This window comes from Hemiscyllium ocellatum, chromosome 2 (assembly GCF_020745735.1).
Source record: "Hemiscyllium ocellatum isolate sHemOce1 chromosome 2, sHemOce1.pat.X.cur, whole genome shotgun sequence".
Lineage (NCBI taxonomy): Eukaryota > Metazoa > Chordata > Chondrichthyes > Orectolobiformes > Hemiscylliidae > Hemiscyllium > Hemiscyllium ocellatum.
In genome coordinates, this window is record NC_083402.1 from 119,750,624 (window position 1) to 119,767,291 (window position 16,668).

At 41.1% G+C, this 16,668-nt stretch overlaps 1 protein-coding gene across 1 annotated transcript in view; it reads left to right on the plus strand.

The window, feature by feature from the left end:
* The window catches only part of svep1 (sushi, von Willebrand factor type A, EGF and pentraxin domain containing 1), a 232,298-nt gene that overhangs the window by 131,712 nt on the left and 83,918 nt on the right, over positions 1–16,668 (plus strand). The window contains exons 23-27 of the mRNA XM_060841756.1: positions 849–962; positions 4,534–4,735; positions 5,912–6,069; positions 7,203–7,404; positions 14,353–14,528. Of these exons, the coding sequence (XP_060697739.1) occupies positions 849–962; positions 4,534–4,735; positions 5,912–6,069; positions 7,203–7,404; positions 14,353–14,528 (852 nt within the window). The remainder of the gene's footprint in view (positions 1–848; positions 963–4,533; positions 4,736–5,911; positions 6,070–7,202; positions 7,405–14,352; positions 14,529–16,668) is intronic.

The following is a 16,668-nucleotide window of genomic DNA, read 5'->3' on the forward strand; positions in this document are numbered from 1 at the left end:
ACCTTACACTTCTTTGCATTGCACTTTACCTGTCACCCATCTGTCCATTCCACCAACTTGTCCAAATCCTTTTGGAGTTCCTCCTCACCGTTTACAATTCTTCCAAGTTCCATGACATGTGCAAACTTTCAAATTGTGCCCTGCACCCCAAGATCCAGATCATTAACATAGATCGAGAAAAGCTAGGGTTCCAATACGGACCCCTCTGGAAAATACCTCCGCTTGCTTAAAAATATCCATTGGTCATTACTCCATTTGATATTACTCAGCCAATTTTGTATCTTTGTTGCTGCTGTCCCTTTTATGTATTTCCTCACAATCTGTTGTGTGGCACTGTGTCAAATTACTTCTGGAAGTCAATGTTCACCACTTCAACATTGTTATGCTCATCGAGCCTCTCTGTTACGTCACTTTGGAACACTCCAAACTGTCCAGGAAAATTCAATCATGAGGGAAGCCTATCAGAGAAAAGTCATCATGTAAGGAGAACAAACAGAATCTGCTCCTACATTATAGATTATAAAAAGCGCTATTTCACTCCAAGCCTATCAATAGTAAATGTGGTTATAAAAACAGCCTGAGCAGTGAGTAGGGTAAATCTGAAGGAAAATAAATGAGCAAGCCACAAGAGGGTTCTGCTAAGTTGTTGGGGATGGGGATGGTGTGGGGGTAGTTCTGCCAAGCTGGAGATTGCCTTTTGTTGGGTATACAAGACCAGGAAAATAGTCTTTTGAGAGGTCCAAATGTTGGGAGGGTATGACAGGTTGTTGTGGGGGCGGGGAGGGTGAGTGGGTGTCATTATGATATGAAAGTTAGTAAGCAGTTTGGCTTCTTTTGATGTTTTCCAGGTATTCTATGTGAGGAAGAGGTAAACGAGTGTAACTCTCAACCATGTCTTCATGATGGAAGATGCATTGACCAGATTAATGCATATTACTGCGAGTGTCCAGTTGGGTTTAGAGGTAAAAATACATTCACAGTGTTTTTTTTTGCATTTAGTTCTTCATTGGCAAATTATTTGCTTAATTCTCTTATGTTAATCAATTATTTTTTATTAGATTAGATTACTCACAGTGTGGAAACAGGCCCTTCGGCCCAACAAGTCCACACCGACCCGCCGAAGCGCAACCCACCCATACCCCTACATTTACCCCTTACCTAACACTACGGGCAATTTAGCACGGCCAATTCACCTGATCCGCACATCTTTGGACTGTGGGAGGAAACCGGAGCACCCGGAGGAAACCCACGCAGACACGGGGAGAACGTGCAAACTCCACACAGTCAGTCGCCTGAGGCGGGAATTGAACCCAGGTCCCTGGCGCTGTGAGGCAGCAGTGCCAACCACTGTGCCACCGTGCCACCCTGTTTGTGACATGAATAATTTACGTTACACCCAAAGCTATTAATAGGGAGTTTTGCAGCAACTATTGGAATTTAATTACAATGAATAGATTGTAGCAGTGAATACATAGGATTTACAGCATTGGAAGAGGTCATTTGGTCCATCAGGTCTATATTTATATTTATGCACCACATGACCCTCTTCCTATCTTACTTTGTCTAACCCTGCAAGCGTAACAATCGATTCCTTTATCCCTCTTATGTTTTTTTTTAAATCAAGCTTCTCATTAAATGAATCCATGCTACAAAAGATTATATATGATTATATCCTAGAGTCCCAGATTATCCAAAAATAGAATTGTTCATTAAAAAGTAACAGTGTAAAAATGATGCATAAGCTGCACAAAAAAAACAAAGGTGATATAACAGTAATATAACTGGACTTGCAATTCCGAATAATGCTGTGAGCATATGGGCTCAAATCCCACCAGAGGAACTTATCAAGGCTCCTCTGACAACATCTTTCAAACTCCACCACCCAAAACAGCAGCAGATACATGAGATTGCTACAAACTGCAAGCATACAACATCCAGGCATGGAAATATATCACCATTCCTTTTGAGTTGCTGGGTTAAAATTCTGAAACTCCCTCCCTAACAACATTACAGGACTACCTATTGCACATGAACTGCAGCACTTTAAGAAGGTGGATTACCACCACCTTCCCAAGAGAAATTAGGGATGATGAGAAATGCTGGCCCAATCAGCATTTCGCATCCCACAAATTAACTAATAAAAAAAATCTGGAATTGAAAGCTAGTTTCATCGATGGGAACCTTGACAGTTCATCTGGCTCACAAATGTTCATTATGGAATGAAGTCTGCTGTCTTTCCCTATTCGGGCCTACACATGACTCCAGAACCCCCACTTTCTCCTGAAATAGGAGAAAGTGAGTACTGCAGCTGCTGGAGATCAGAGTCAAAACGTGTGGCACTGGAAAAGTACAGCAGGTCAGGCAGCATCCGAGGAGCAGGAAAGTCGACATTTCGGGCATAAGCCCTTCAACAAAAACGTTGACTCCCCTGCTCCTCGGATGAGTTCTGGTGCTGCTACTGATCTGACCAACTGCTACTGTCCTATTGGCTCCATTTGTGTGTTTTAGGTGTTTCCCCACCTTTTTAGAAAAATGGCATGGGCTCCCACAGTACAACCTTATATCACAGTGTTATAATACCATCACTGTTTTAATGATGGAACCACATTCCATTCCCCATGTCTATGGCATTGTTACCTGAGAGTGTCCACTTTTCATATTGCCCATGTGGATTTAGATCCCACCTAGACAATATCTTCTTCCTCCAAGATTCTGAAATAGCCAGTGTGGCATCTTGACACTGACTATTCTAAACCAGACAAACTATAAGCTGGTGCACTTAAAAGCAGGAGGAAGTGAATCTTATTCTTTCCCTTCAAATAATTTTATTATTGAATTCAATAGGGAATTGCATACATTCATGTAGAAAACACGGTTACAGTGCATCTTGCTTTGTAAAGGAGCATCAGCTTGACTCAGTCATTAACACTGTCTAGGTCAGCACTGACAGAATAGGAAAGGTTTGGAGGAATGTGGTCCAAGCAGAGGCAGGTGGGACTAGTTTAGTTTGGGATTATGGTTGTCATGGACTGGTTGGACCGAAGGATCTGTTCTTGTGCTGTGTGACTCTATAATAATACTGCTGCCTGACCTGCTGTGCTTTTCCAGCACCACCCTTTTTGACTCTATTCCCTGAAATAGCCCAGCAAGCCATTCAGCTCAAATGCAATTTGGGATGATCAACAAAAGTTATCTTTACCTGCAATACCCATGTCCCATGTAAGAGTAATAGCTAATTCTCTACTTTTTTTAAATTTCATAATGTTATTGAACAATAAGTTATCACAAAATATTCACCAAAAACACTCTTCACAGTTCCACCTTCTCACCACTCTCTGAGTTAAGCAGTCTCTGAATTCACTGCTGCATTAATTGTAACTATCTTTTTGATAGCTGCAGAAGCAGAATCATCTTGCCTATCTGGCCTAACTTAGCAAACTCTTTCAGAACTTTTAATACATCTATTTTGTCACCTCTCACCCTCCTCTTCATTAGAAAGCAGAGCCCCGGAGTTCCTGACGGGTATAAACTTGCAGTTCTGGCATGACCCTGGTAAATCATTCTTTTTCCACCCACGGTTAGACATTATGAACTTTCACAATCACTCAGTCAGTGACTTGTAAGATGTACAGCTGGTGAACAGCTCCATTTATATATAAATCTCTCTGAGGTAAAGTTTCTGCTTGACTGTGCGAGCCCTTTTACTCTTCCCGTTGTCATGAATCCATCATGAACCAGATAGTAAGTGAGACAAAATACTTCTGGAGAGATTTATCAACAGGCAATAGGTTAGTCTGATATAGAAGCAGGATTCAACCATTCAACCCTTGAGCCAGCTTCCCCATTCAATGAAATCATGGATGACCTTCTATCTCGACTCTACCTTCTCTCACTATCTCCATTTCAAAGTGAAAAATCACACACCAGTTTATGGACCACCCCAATCCAACACTGGCATCTGCACATCACACTGCCATTTCACTAGATTCCCTATCCTTAAAAAACTTTTCTATAAACAAAGTAAACGTGGGCAGCATGGTGGCACAGTGGTTAGCACTGCTGCCTCACAATGTCAGAGACCCAGGTTCAATTCCCGCCTCAGGCGACTGTCTATGTGGAGTTTGCACATTCTCCTCATGTCTGTGTGGGTGTTCTCCGGTTTCCTCCCACAGTCCAAAAAATGTACAGGTTGGGTGAATTGGCCATGCTAAATTGCCTGTAGTGTTAGGTGTAGGGGAATGGGTCTGGGTGGGTTGCTCTTCAGAGGGTCGGTGTGGATTTGGGCCAAAGGGCCTGTTTCTACACTGGAAGTAATCTCATCTAAGAAAGTCTCAGTCTTGAAATATAGTCACCAACTGAGTACCCAGAACCTTTGGCTCCATTGTAGTTTGCTGAGTTGATCTCAATGAATATTCAGTTATCAGGGCTATCTAGTAGGAATTTTAATGCTGCATCAATGAGGCTTTACATAGTAATGCCTGGATAGTTTTTTTTAAACAATTACAGTAATGTGTTCTGCTTCTTTCTTTCAAGGTGTCCACTGTGAACTTGATGTTAATGAGTGCCTTTCAACACCGTGTCTCAACAATGGGACATGTCATAACCTGATTGGTGGATTTCGGTGCACGTGTCTGGCTGGTCTTTTGGGAGACACATGTGAAGTGAATATTAATGAATGCACCAGCTTGCCCTGTTTGAATGGAGGATCATGCATTGACGACATCAGCACCTTCAGGTAAGGACATTTATGCTACAATCCAAACTTTAAAAAACTATTATGTTTTGCGATTGTCTCTTTACTTAAGGGAAAGGAGGCATTAAGGAGGTCACCATGTCCTGTTTTGACTTCTGCCCAACAATAAATTGAAATTGGGCAGCACTGTGGCTCAGTGGTTAGCAATGCTGCCTCACAGCACCAGGACTTGGTCTGATTCCAGCCTGAGCTGATTGTCTATGTGGCGTTTGCACACTCTCCCTGTATCTGCATGGGTTTCCTCCAGGTGCTCTGGTTTCCTCCCACTGTCCAAAGATTGCAGGTCAGGTGAATTGGCCATGCTAAATTGCCCATAGTGTTCAGAGATGTGTAGGTTAGCTGCATTAGTCAGGGGTAAATGTAGAGTAACAGGGGAATGGGTCTGGCTGGGTTATTCTTCGGAGGTTCGGTGTGGACTTGTTGGGCCAAAGGGCCTGTTCCCACACTGTAGGGATTCTAATGATTCTATGAGATGGCTTGGTTGCCTTGGAGACAGTGAGGCCATGAAAAGGAGACTTTTCTTTCATCTTGAGATTAATTTGTCAACAAAAGCAGTATTTAGATAACGTAGGTATTAGTTTGCTTGCCACTGTAAAGATTTCGAAGTCTTATGTGATCCTTCCAGCAGAAATTGAAATATCAATTTAAAAATTATTGTTCTCTATAGGGATCATAAAATTCCAACGAAGATTTAGTCAGGTTCATTTGTGATCAAAGCATTTCTTTTTATTAGCTGTTTGAGAAAGAAAGGCTAAAAAGTCCACGGAACAATTTAGCGATCGGGATGGACTAATTGCACACAGGAATTAGGATCTAAGAATCTGCATCAATGATATTACTTAGGGAATAAATATAGGCCAGATCATGGGAATAACTCTCCCACTCTTCTTTGAAATAGTGCGATGGGAACTTCTGAAACTATCTGTACAATTAGATGTGGCTTCAGTTTAACTCCTCAACAATGCCTCCCTCAATGTCGACCTTGATTTTCCTATTTACATCCTAGAACGGATCCTGAACCCAGAGTAGCAAGTATGCCACCCGCTGAGTTACAGTGCACGTTGCCTCATGTGCAGCTGCACCGAAGTTGCCTTGTTTGCCATCATCTATTTGCAAGCAGCAGAATTATTATGACTGATCATTCCTTCTCTTCTTTAGATGTCAATGCCCCCCAGGCTACACTGGCTTGTTCTGTGAAGTAGATGTGAATGAGTGTGAGTCAAATCCATGTCTGAACCAAGGGGTATGTGTGGACGATCTAGCCTCATACATCTGCAACTGTCTACCAGGTTTCACTGGAATTCGATGTGAAACAGGTAAAGGTCTCAAAATGGTCAGTTTCTGCTTCAAAATGTTGCAGGATCAGAGGTAAGCTCAATTGATGTGGTTGTCACTGCATACTCTAACATTTATTGTTCCTTCCTAATTGCCATTAACATGGCAATGATGATCCAACTTCTTGAAGCATGACAACTTGTGTAGTGTATGTATACCCACAGTGCTGCCAGAAAGGGAGTTTGAATATTTTTATGAGGCAACAGAAAAAGAAAGGTGATGTCATTCCAAGTCAGGAAGGTGTGTGACTTGGAGAGGAATTTGTAGCTGGTGCTATTCCCATGTGTCTGGTGCCCTTCACCTTAAATGGTTGGGGTGACAGATTTGGAAGTTGCTGTCAAGGTAACTCTGGTGAGTTGCTGCATCTTTTCGATGCTACACACTGTTACATTGGTGTTGAAGAGACTGAACATTTAATGTGGTGAACAGCTTGCTAATTATATATCCTGGATGGTGTTGAGTACTCTTGGTGCTGTGATCATCCTGGCAAGTCAGTGTATCCCATCACACTCCTGCATGTGGTGAATAGGCATTGGGAAGGCAGGAGGTATGCTCTTCTCTGCAGTTTCCCAACCTCTGACCTGCAATTACTTTGTCCCTGGCAACACTGTGAGTACACATACACCATACAGATTGTAGTGTTTCATGAAGATGGATCCTCTTCACCATCTTATTGGCAATTAGGAATGGCCAATAAATGTTGGATTATGCAGTGACACCCATATCCCATGAATAAGTATTAAAAAAACCAACAGTTGCCCTTTGAACCTGTAGCAACTTTATCTGCCTAGAGAAAATAATATTTCAAAAGCTCTGTTGTATCCAAACTGAGGATTGTAGCCATGATTGCATTGCAGTTCCAGTTAAGTTTTTGGTCAATATTGACTCTCAGGTATTGATGGTGTGTGATTTGATGATTGTAATGCCATTAAGTATCAAGAGGAGATGATCCAAAAAATCCCATCAAGCAAGTTAATTTTATTCATTGAAATTCAAATTGGATTTAGTTGAAATGGTTTTACACTTGAAATTTGAATGAAATAGCAATCTTGTTTTCTCATCACACGTTGCCAGATGGTATACCTGTATTTATTTAATCCTTTTTTTATTTAAGAGTTATCCTCCAATTTTAACCTGGATTTTGAGGTTTCGGGGATCTATGACTATGTTTTATTGGACAATGTATTACCAAGACTCAGTGCTCTTACCTGTGCTTTCTGGATGAAATCTTCTGACACCACAAACTATGGGACTCCCATTTCCTATGCCCTGGACAATGGATGTGACAATGCATTTCTACTAACAGATTACAATGGGTAAATTCTTCTGTTTTTACAAGATTACTTCCAGTTCTTTTTTCCGTTGGAAAGCATATTCTAAAGGCTTGAGTTCCAGACATAATCTTTTGAGACCCATGTTACAGGCATAGAAATCTACAGAACAGAAAAAGGCCTTTTGGCCCATTCTGATCATGCTGTCAAAAAAAAACCACCTGATCATTTGAATCCCATTTTCTGGCACTTATATGCCTTGGTATTGTTTTAGTCCTGAAGAAGAGTTATATCTGAAATGTTGACTCTCTTGGTCCCCAGATGCTGCCTGACCTGCTGTGCCTTTTCCAGTGCCAAGTTTTATCAACTCTCCCTCTTCACCATCTGCTGTCCTCACTTCCTCCTTGGTATTGCAAGTGTACATTTAAGTACTTCTTAAATGTTAAAATGATTTATGCCTGTACCACTCACACATACAGGCAGAGAGTTCCAGATTTTCATTACTCTCTGAGTAAAAAGGTTTTTCCTCACAACCTCTCTAAATTCTCTCCCCTCCCTTAAATCTATGGTCCCAGGTCATTGATCCCTCCATCAAGGGAAAAGGTGTCTTTGTTTCTATCCTATCTATGCCCCACATAATTTTATACATCTGAACCATGTCCCCACTCAATCTCTTCTGTTCAAAAGAATGTCCAATATGTCCAATTTTTCTTCATAACTCTCCAGTTCAGGCAACATTCTGGTAAATCTCTCCTGTGTCCTCACTAGTACTATCACATCCTTCCTATAATAATGATTCCAGACCTGCACACAAAATTCTAGCTAATTTTGGGGTGGCTCAATAGTTAGCACCGTTGCCTCACAGCACCAGGGACCTGGGTTCAATTTCTACTTCAGGCGACTGTCTGTGTGGAGTTTGCATATTCTCCCTGTGTCTGCCTGGGTTTCTCCCATAGTCCAAAGATGTGCAGGTCAGGTGAATTGGTATTGCTAAATTCCCCATAGTGTTAGGTGCATTAGTCAGAGGGGAAATGGGTCTGGGTGGGTTACTCTTTGGAGGGTTGGTGTGGACTTGTTGGGCCGAAGGGCTTGTTTCCAAACTGTAGGGAATCTAATCTAATGTTTTATACATTTCCAGCTAAACTTCACTGCCCTTAAACTCTATGCCTTGAATAATAAAGACTAATATATCATACGTCTTTTGAAACATTTTATCTGCCTGACTTGACAGACTGGCTTACAGGCTGTCCAAGATCCTTCTGATCCTTGGTTCTTTCAAGATTTACACTGTTTATCAAGTATTCTCTTGCATTGTTTGTCCTGCCCAATTCCATACCCCATCCATCTGCATTGAATTCTGTTTGCCACTGAACAGCCATCTGACCAGCCCACTTGTATCCTCCAGTAATCTATGGCTATCCTCCTCACTATTTACTACCCCATTAATTTTTGTATTATCTGTGAACTTCCTGATCAACCTTCCTACATCTGTGTCTCCATCATGAAATCACAAGGGTCCAACAATGACCCTTGTGGGACCCCCATCAGATGCAGACTTCCAACTAGAAAAATATCCCCCAACCTTTATTCTCTGCTTCCTGCTACTCAGTCAAATGTGTATCCAATTTCCTTGGATCCCATGGGCTCATACGGGACTTTATCAAAAGCCTAGCTGGAGACTAAGTAAACTACATCTAAAGCATTGCCCTCGTCTATGCATCTGGTCACCTAGTGAGTTTTAACAAACCCAAACAAGCAGACAAAACACATTCCAGAAACCCTAGCCACTCTCCCCTACATCAAATACATCTCGAAAATGACTGCCAGACTAGACAATAAACAATAGACAATAGGTACAGGAGTAGGCCATTCTGCCCTTCGAGCCTGCACCACCATTCAATATGATCATGGCTGATCATCCTTAATCCGTATCCTGTTCCTGCCTTATCTCCATAACCCTTGATTCCACTATCCTTGAGAGCTCTATCCAACTCTTTCTTAAATGAATCCAGAGACTGGGCCCCCACTGCCCTCTAGGACAGAGCATTCCACACAGCCACCACTCTCTGGGTGAAGAAGTTTCTCCTCATCTCTGTCCTAAATGGTCTACCCAGTATTTTTAAGCTGTATCCTCTGGTTTGGCACTCACTCATCAGCAGAAACATGTTTCCTGCCTCCAGAGTGTCCAATCCTTTAATAATCTTATATGTCTCAATCAGATCCCCTCTCAGTCTTCTAAACTCAAGGGTATACAAGCCCAGTCACTCCAGTCTTTCAGTGTAAGGTAATCCCGCCATTCCAGGAATTGACCTCGTGAACCTACGCTGCACTCCCTCAATAGCCAGAATGTCTTTACTCAAATTTGGAGACCAGAACTGCACACAGTACTCCAGGTGTGGTCTCACCAGGGCCCTGTACAACTGCAGAAGAACCTCTTTACTTCTACACTCAATCCTTCTTGTTATGAAGGCCAGCATGCTATTAGCCTTCTTCACTACCTGCTGTACCTGCATGCTTACTTTCATTGACTGGTGTACAAGAACACCCAGATCTCTCTGTACTGCCCCTTTACCTAAATGGATACCATTTAGGTAGTAATCTGCCTTCCTGTTCTTGCCACCAAAGTGGATAACCATACATTTTGGACTACTCAGACCCCTTAGCATCATGGTAATCAATAAACCCACCAACACACTAAACCAGCAGCTAATGAACTTAAAAGACCCAAAACAGACAACAAGCAAAATTAATTTACAAAATACCTTGCAAGAACTGTAACAAACATTACATTGGACAAACAGGCAGAAAACTAGCCACCAGGATACTTGAACATCAACTAGCCACAAAAAGACAAAATGACATGATCCACTCTCACTAGTATCCTTACATATGGATGAGGAAGGACACCACTTCGACTGAGACAACATATCCATTCTAGGAGAAGCCAAACAGAGACATGCACTAGAATTCCTAGAAGCATGGTATTCCAATCAGAATTCCATCAACAGACATGTTGACTTGGATCCCATTTACCACTCTCTGAGAAAAAGAACCGGAAATGACGTCACCATAGGAAGTTACAGCAACACAGGGAATTACATCATCAACCCAAGGAAACCTAAACAAAAAAAAAGAAAGCAGGCTACATCATCAGTGCTTCATCCGGGGGCTCACTGAAGGTGTTACCTACTATGGTGACGAAACATCTGAAAATAAGCCTTACAGCTCAGCAAGCAAACCTACATCCAGATCTGGTCACCTCTTTGAAAAATTTAGTCAAGTTGGTCAGAAATGACCTGTCCTTTACAAAACCATGCTGACTGTTCTTGATTCATGGCTGCCTCTCCAAATGCAGATTATAGGCAGTCTCTGGGTAGTGAACAGGTTCCATGCTGGAGGCTGTTCACAAGTCGATTAGTATGCAAGTCAGAATGGAATGCAGGACAATATAAAGGAACCATTAGCACACACAGGAAATTTTCTTACATCAAGTCTTTAAAATTACACCCATGTATGAAATAGCATTCATAAGTATAATGATTTTAAGTGAAGAGGCATTTGGATGGGTATATGAATAGGAAGGGTTTGGAGGGATATGGGCTGGGTGCTGGCAGGTGGGACTAGATTGGCTTGGGATATCTGGTCAGCATGGACAGGTTGAACCGAAGGGTCTGTTTCCATGTTGTACATCTCTATGACTCTATGGCTCTATGTTCGAAAATCAGGTTCACCCTTCAGAATTGCTTCTAATTGTTGCCCCATTACTGAAGTTAGACTGACTAGCCTGTAGTTTCCCCATTTATCTGTTGCTCCCTTTTGAATAATGATAACGCAGTGGCTGTCCATCAGACCTCTGTCACCTCTCCTGTGGCCAGAGAGGAATTGAAAATTTCTGCCAGCATGCCTGCTATTTCCTCCCTTGTCTCACTCAACAATCTGATATATATTTCATTCATGCCTGGAGATTTATCTACCTTTAATCCTGCCAGAACTCTCAGAGCCTCCTCTCTGTCTATGCAAATTTGTTTAATTGTATCACTGACTACTTTCTCCCTTATTTATCGTCCCATATTGCACCTTTCACTAGTGAACATCAGCACAAAGTATTCATTTAGAACCCTACCTATGTATTCTGACTCCTCTGTGGTCATTAATGCATCCTACTCTTTCCTTTGTTATCCCTCCCTAAGGGCATTGTGGGTCAACCCACAGAAGGTGGACTGCAGTGGTTCAAGAAGGCAACTCACCAGCGCCTTCTTCAGGGCAACTAGGGGCAGGCAATAATTGCTGGCCAGCCAGCAATGCTCACATCCCACTAAAACAAATAAATGTTAAAAAAAAACAGAGTTATGTTCGCTGTCCCCCAATTGTAAAGTTTCATTACTTAAAAACATTACATTCCAAGCAGCAAGTCTATTCCCAGTATAAACCTGAGTCTTCTTTGAAGTGTAGTTTGTTCCTGCAGACGAATTGTATCTGAGATTGTGAGCAGTGATTTACCCATTACTCTTAATTTATGATATTAGTCAATGGAAATCGTATTACTTTTCCTTACTTCTTTCACAAAATGAAAGGCAATCTCTATTAAGCCATTATTGACAGGCTAAAATTATGAGCTATGTTAACTCACAGGAACATAAATACACAGAAGTAGTATTTAACCGCAATCAAAATGACAAAGAAAAATAACTTTAATTACATAGCACTTCTCATAACACCAGATTGAAGCACTTTATGTCTAATTAATTGCTTTTGAAGTGTAATTGCAGTTGTAAGAAAGGAAATTTGGCAGCCGATTTTGCACACAGCAAGCTTCTACTAACAGTAATGTGATAATGACCAGATCATTTGTTTTTGTGAAGTTGATTGAGTGATGAATACTTTCCAGCACACGCAATCTAACATTTCTTCTCTACTTCAAAATAGTGTCATAGGATCTTCAACATCTTACTGTGAGGGCAGCTAGGAACTTGCTTTTACATTTCATCTGAAGGCTGGCACCTTCAATAGTGCAGCACAACCTCAGAAATGTAATGCAGTGTTAACTTTGATTTTTGTGCTCAGATCATGGACAGGGACTTGAACCCAAAAGGCAAAGCTTGTAGTTCATCAAGAATTATTTATCCCACAATTTATTGTGTTACAGTTTGATGAATGGAATTCATAATCCATCATTTAAATTTTCAAAATCTTATATGACTTTACAAGACAAAAAAAGAATGTTATTCGTGCATCTCACATTGAGTTGTGCCACCACTTTAAATTAGTGGTTTCAATGCTCATGGAAGACCATCTCAGAGATTAATTGAGCATGTAGCTACACAAATATTTTAAAGCGTTAATACCCTATTTATGTTAAACATGTAAAGGTGAACTATGGTGAAAATGTACTGACCATCAATAATCATTGTTGAAAAGTGTGGCACTGGAAAGGCGCAGCAGGTCAGGCAGTATCCGAGGAACAGGAGAGTCAACATTTCTGGAACTCCTGATGAAGGGCTTATGCCTGAAACGTCAACTCTCCTGCTCCTCGGATACTGCCTGACCTGCTGTGCTTTTCCACTGCCACACTTTTCGACTCTGGTCTCCAGCATTGTAGTCTCATTTTCTCCTGACCATCAACAATGTCTCAATATTTTTTGGATGAAGTAATACTCTTATTTCAAAATGAAAAAAACTTTATAGACAAATAAATAGATTTCATATTTGGGTTCCATAATAACGGAAATAATAATATTAAAAATAACAATGCCTTTTAGTAATGAGAACAATTACAGATCACATCACCAATATCCCCATGTTCCAAATTACCAACTTAGGTTTCAGAAAGCATTACAATAACATGGAACCAGAACAAGATAAAGAAGAAGCCAGTCATCCATTGAACAACACTCTATGCTGTGAAGTGTAATCTTAAGACTGCTTCCAGAAATCTGTAGCAATTAATGTTATACAGGCTGAAGCCCTGCAGGGAATTGAGCAAGGGAAAGTGGAAAGTATGTCCTATTTTGGATATTGAAGTTCAGTCTCCATTGATTGGCTGAATGTAGTGTCACAGTCATTGAACCATAGGGTACAGAAACAGATCCTTTGGTCCAACTCATCCATGCCGACCACGTTTCCCAAACTAAGTCATTCCCACTTGCCTGCATTTTGCCTTTCTCCCTCTAAACCTTTCCAACTCATGTACCTGTCCAATTTTGTTTTAAATATTGTAACTGTACCTGCCTCTACCACTTCCTCTGGCAGTTCATTCCATTTACTTACCATCGTCTATGTGAAGAAGTTGTCCTTCATTTCCCTTTTAAAGCTTTCCCCTCTCATCTTAAACCTATGACAAAAAGAACGTTAAAAGGGAGAGTCGAGCAAGTGGATACAGAATAAAGAATCAGACAGTTTAGGCACATGGTCGCCAGTTCACCAACAGACTGAGATTATCTTTTGCATTCACTGTCTTGTTGATATGTACAATTGATTGTACTTAATGCTATAAGCACTGAGGACTATTGTATCATAGAATCACAAACACTTAAAGTGCAGAAGAGCATTCAACTCATCCTGTATTTTCTGGCACTCTGAAAAAGCTATCCAATTAGCTGAAATCTCTCCTGTTATTTCACGTATAGCGCTGAAACCTTACACCCCTTTGAGACTGTATTCAATTTCCTTTTGAAAATTAATGTTACCTCTGCCTCCAGCTTGTAACAATGCAATCCTGCAGCCAGTGGAAACAAATTTCCCTGATTTACTCCAGCAAAACCCTTCTTGCTTTTAAGACACTTCCATTAAATTTTCATTTAACCGTTGCTGATCTAAGGAGAACATAGCTTTCTGTGCTGCTTGTCTTATTAAGTTGATTTATAAAATCTATTCACTGAATTTCTGGAAATTATAATAGAGATGATATATGCATACCTCAGTGATTATGACATGGGAGAAATGCTTATGCTTTATGGTGCAAAGCTGATGATTCTTTCCTTATCTTCCATACAGTTGGGTATTATATGTCAATGGCAAGGAGAAAGTCACTGATTGTCCATCAGTGAATGACGGGAAGTGGCACCATATGTCCATCACCTGGAATAGCACCAATGGAGCATGGAAAGTTTATATAGATGGGAAAGTCTCAGATGAAGGGAAAGACCTTTCCACAGGAGCCAGTATCCCAGGTGATACATTTACTATCCCCAGTGCAGAACTTTGATTAAACATTTCAACAACGATAATGCTTTCCCAATTCATATCCAATTTGGAGTTTTTTATAGAAAACAAATTGTTTTCAGTGAAACACCCAACTGGATTTGACAATAGTATTTCGCATTCTGATATGTAGTGGAGTCTCTGTTGGAATCATTGTGCTCAAAGGTTACAGCTTTAATTTGCAAATGTTTCTCAAATGTAATTAATGAAATCCCTCAGCTTATTGCAATATTGATTGATCAGATGATATAAAATTGGTGGCACAGTGGCTCAGTGGTTAGCATTCCTGCCTTACAGTGCCAGGGACCTGGATTCAATTCCAGTCTCATGTGACTGTGCGGAATTTGCACATTCTCCTTGTGTCCAAGTGGATTTCCCTGGGTGCTCCGGTTTCATCTATGCAAAGATACGCAGTACAAGGATATGCATGTTAGATGGATTGCCCATGCTAAATTGCTATAGTGTCCAGGAAAGTACAGACCAAGTGGATTAACCATGGGAAATTCAGGGTTACAGGGATAGGGTGGGGCAGGGAGGGGGGAGCTGAAAATGTGTTGCTGGTTAAAGCACAGCAGGTCAGGCAGCATCCAAGGAACAGGAAATTTGACGTTTCGGGCCAGAGCCCTTCATCAGGCTCTGGCCCGAAACGTCGAATTTCCTGTTCCTTGGATGCTGCCTGACCTGCTGTGCTTTAACCAGCAATACATTTTCAGCTCTGATCTCCAGCATCTGCAGACCTCACTTTTTACAGGGAGGGGGGAGCCTGGATAGGATGCTCTGTGGAGGATGAGCGTGGACTCAATGGGCTGAATGGCCTGCTTCCACAAATGTAGGGATAATATGATTCTATTAATGAAAGGGTAAACTTGAAAAGAAATATCAGGGATCTTTTCATTAACTTGAATTCAAACAACCATGTCATAATTTTAGTTTGCTTTATATTAAATGCTGCACTTAAGCAAAAGTCAGAGCTTCAGCATTACGTTTGGGACTGAATTTTCAGACACCATTGAGTTTGAAAAGGTGGGGCTGCAAACCTGGGAGGACAGCCTTTGAGCCAATCTCCCCAGCCTGTACCCTGCACCAGGCATTTTCTTGGGAGGTGATTTCAGGTCGGTGGTAAAGCCTCTCATACCCACGAGCTGGTCAGGCAGTCAGGCTCCTTAAGATCCTTGTTAAGCAGGAAAAAGGATTTTTGTTTCAGTCAGCCATTCAATTTCTGATTGAGAGTTGGGTGGTGGAGGCTGGTACCCTCTGGTAGGTTGACCAACCTTGTCTCCTCACTTATCAGCCATGTAAGGGGACTCCCCGCACAGCCCAACTTCCTGGATCCTCTCTGCTGAAGATTCAGTGCTTGTAGCTATCAATAAGACATTGGAAAAGTATATTGAATAAGTAAGATTCTTGCTGTTATCTAAACCTTTTCATTGAGACTTCTTGGGTACCAATGCAATATTTTGTCTCTGAAATAAATGTCATGACCTGAAATTTCTCCAGTAACCTTTACTTCAAATTGACAGGAAGAACTTGGTTCTGTAGCTAAACGATTGCTGAATGTAAAGAATCAACATGTTTTTATGTGCCTGGGATAACAAATTCAGGGTTAATAATTGTCTTTTCATTGTGATATAAGTCACTGAAACAGCAAGCTGTCTACTACAGTCCATGTTGTCCCATGGGACCTATCTTTATTGGTAATTTGTTATAACTGAACAGCTTGCTTGGGTAATTTCAGAAAGCAGCTAAGAGTTTATCAATTTGCTGTAGATCTGGTATCACATCTGGCCAGAATGGGTAAGAATGGCACCAAAAAGAAAAAAAGTGGTGAATGATAACATTGGTTTAACTCATCTTGCATATTTCAAAATGGAGCTCCAGTACAATCATCACATTCCTTTCCAAGTATTAGGGTCTTTCTTTAACTGGTTTTGCCCACTGGGACAAATTTAGTGATCCAGGTGGATTGTTGTAATAAGTTGGTGGTTTCATGATTATTCCTGATGAAGGACTTTTGCCCGAAACATCGAATTTCCTGCTCCTTGGATGCTGCCTGACCTGCTATGCTTTAACCAGCAACACATTTTCAGTGGTGGTTTCATGATCCTTGTA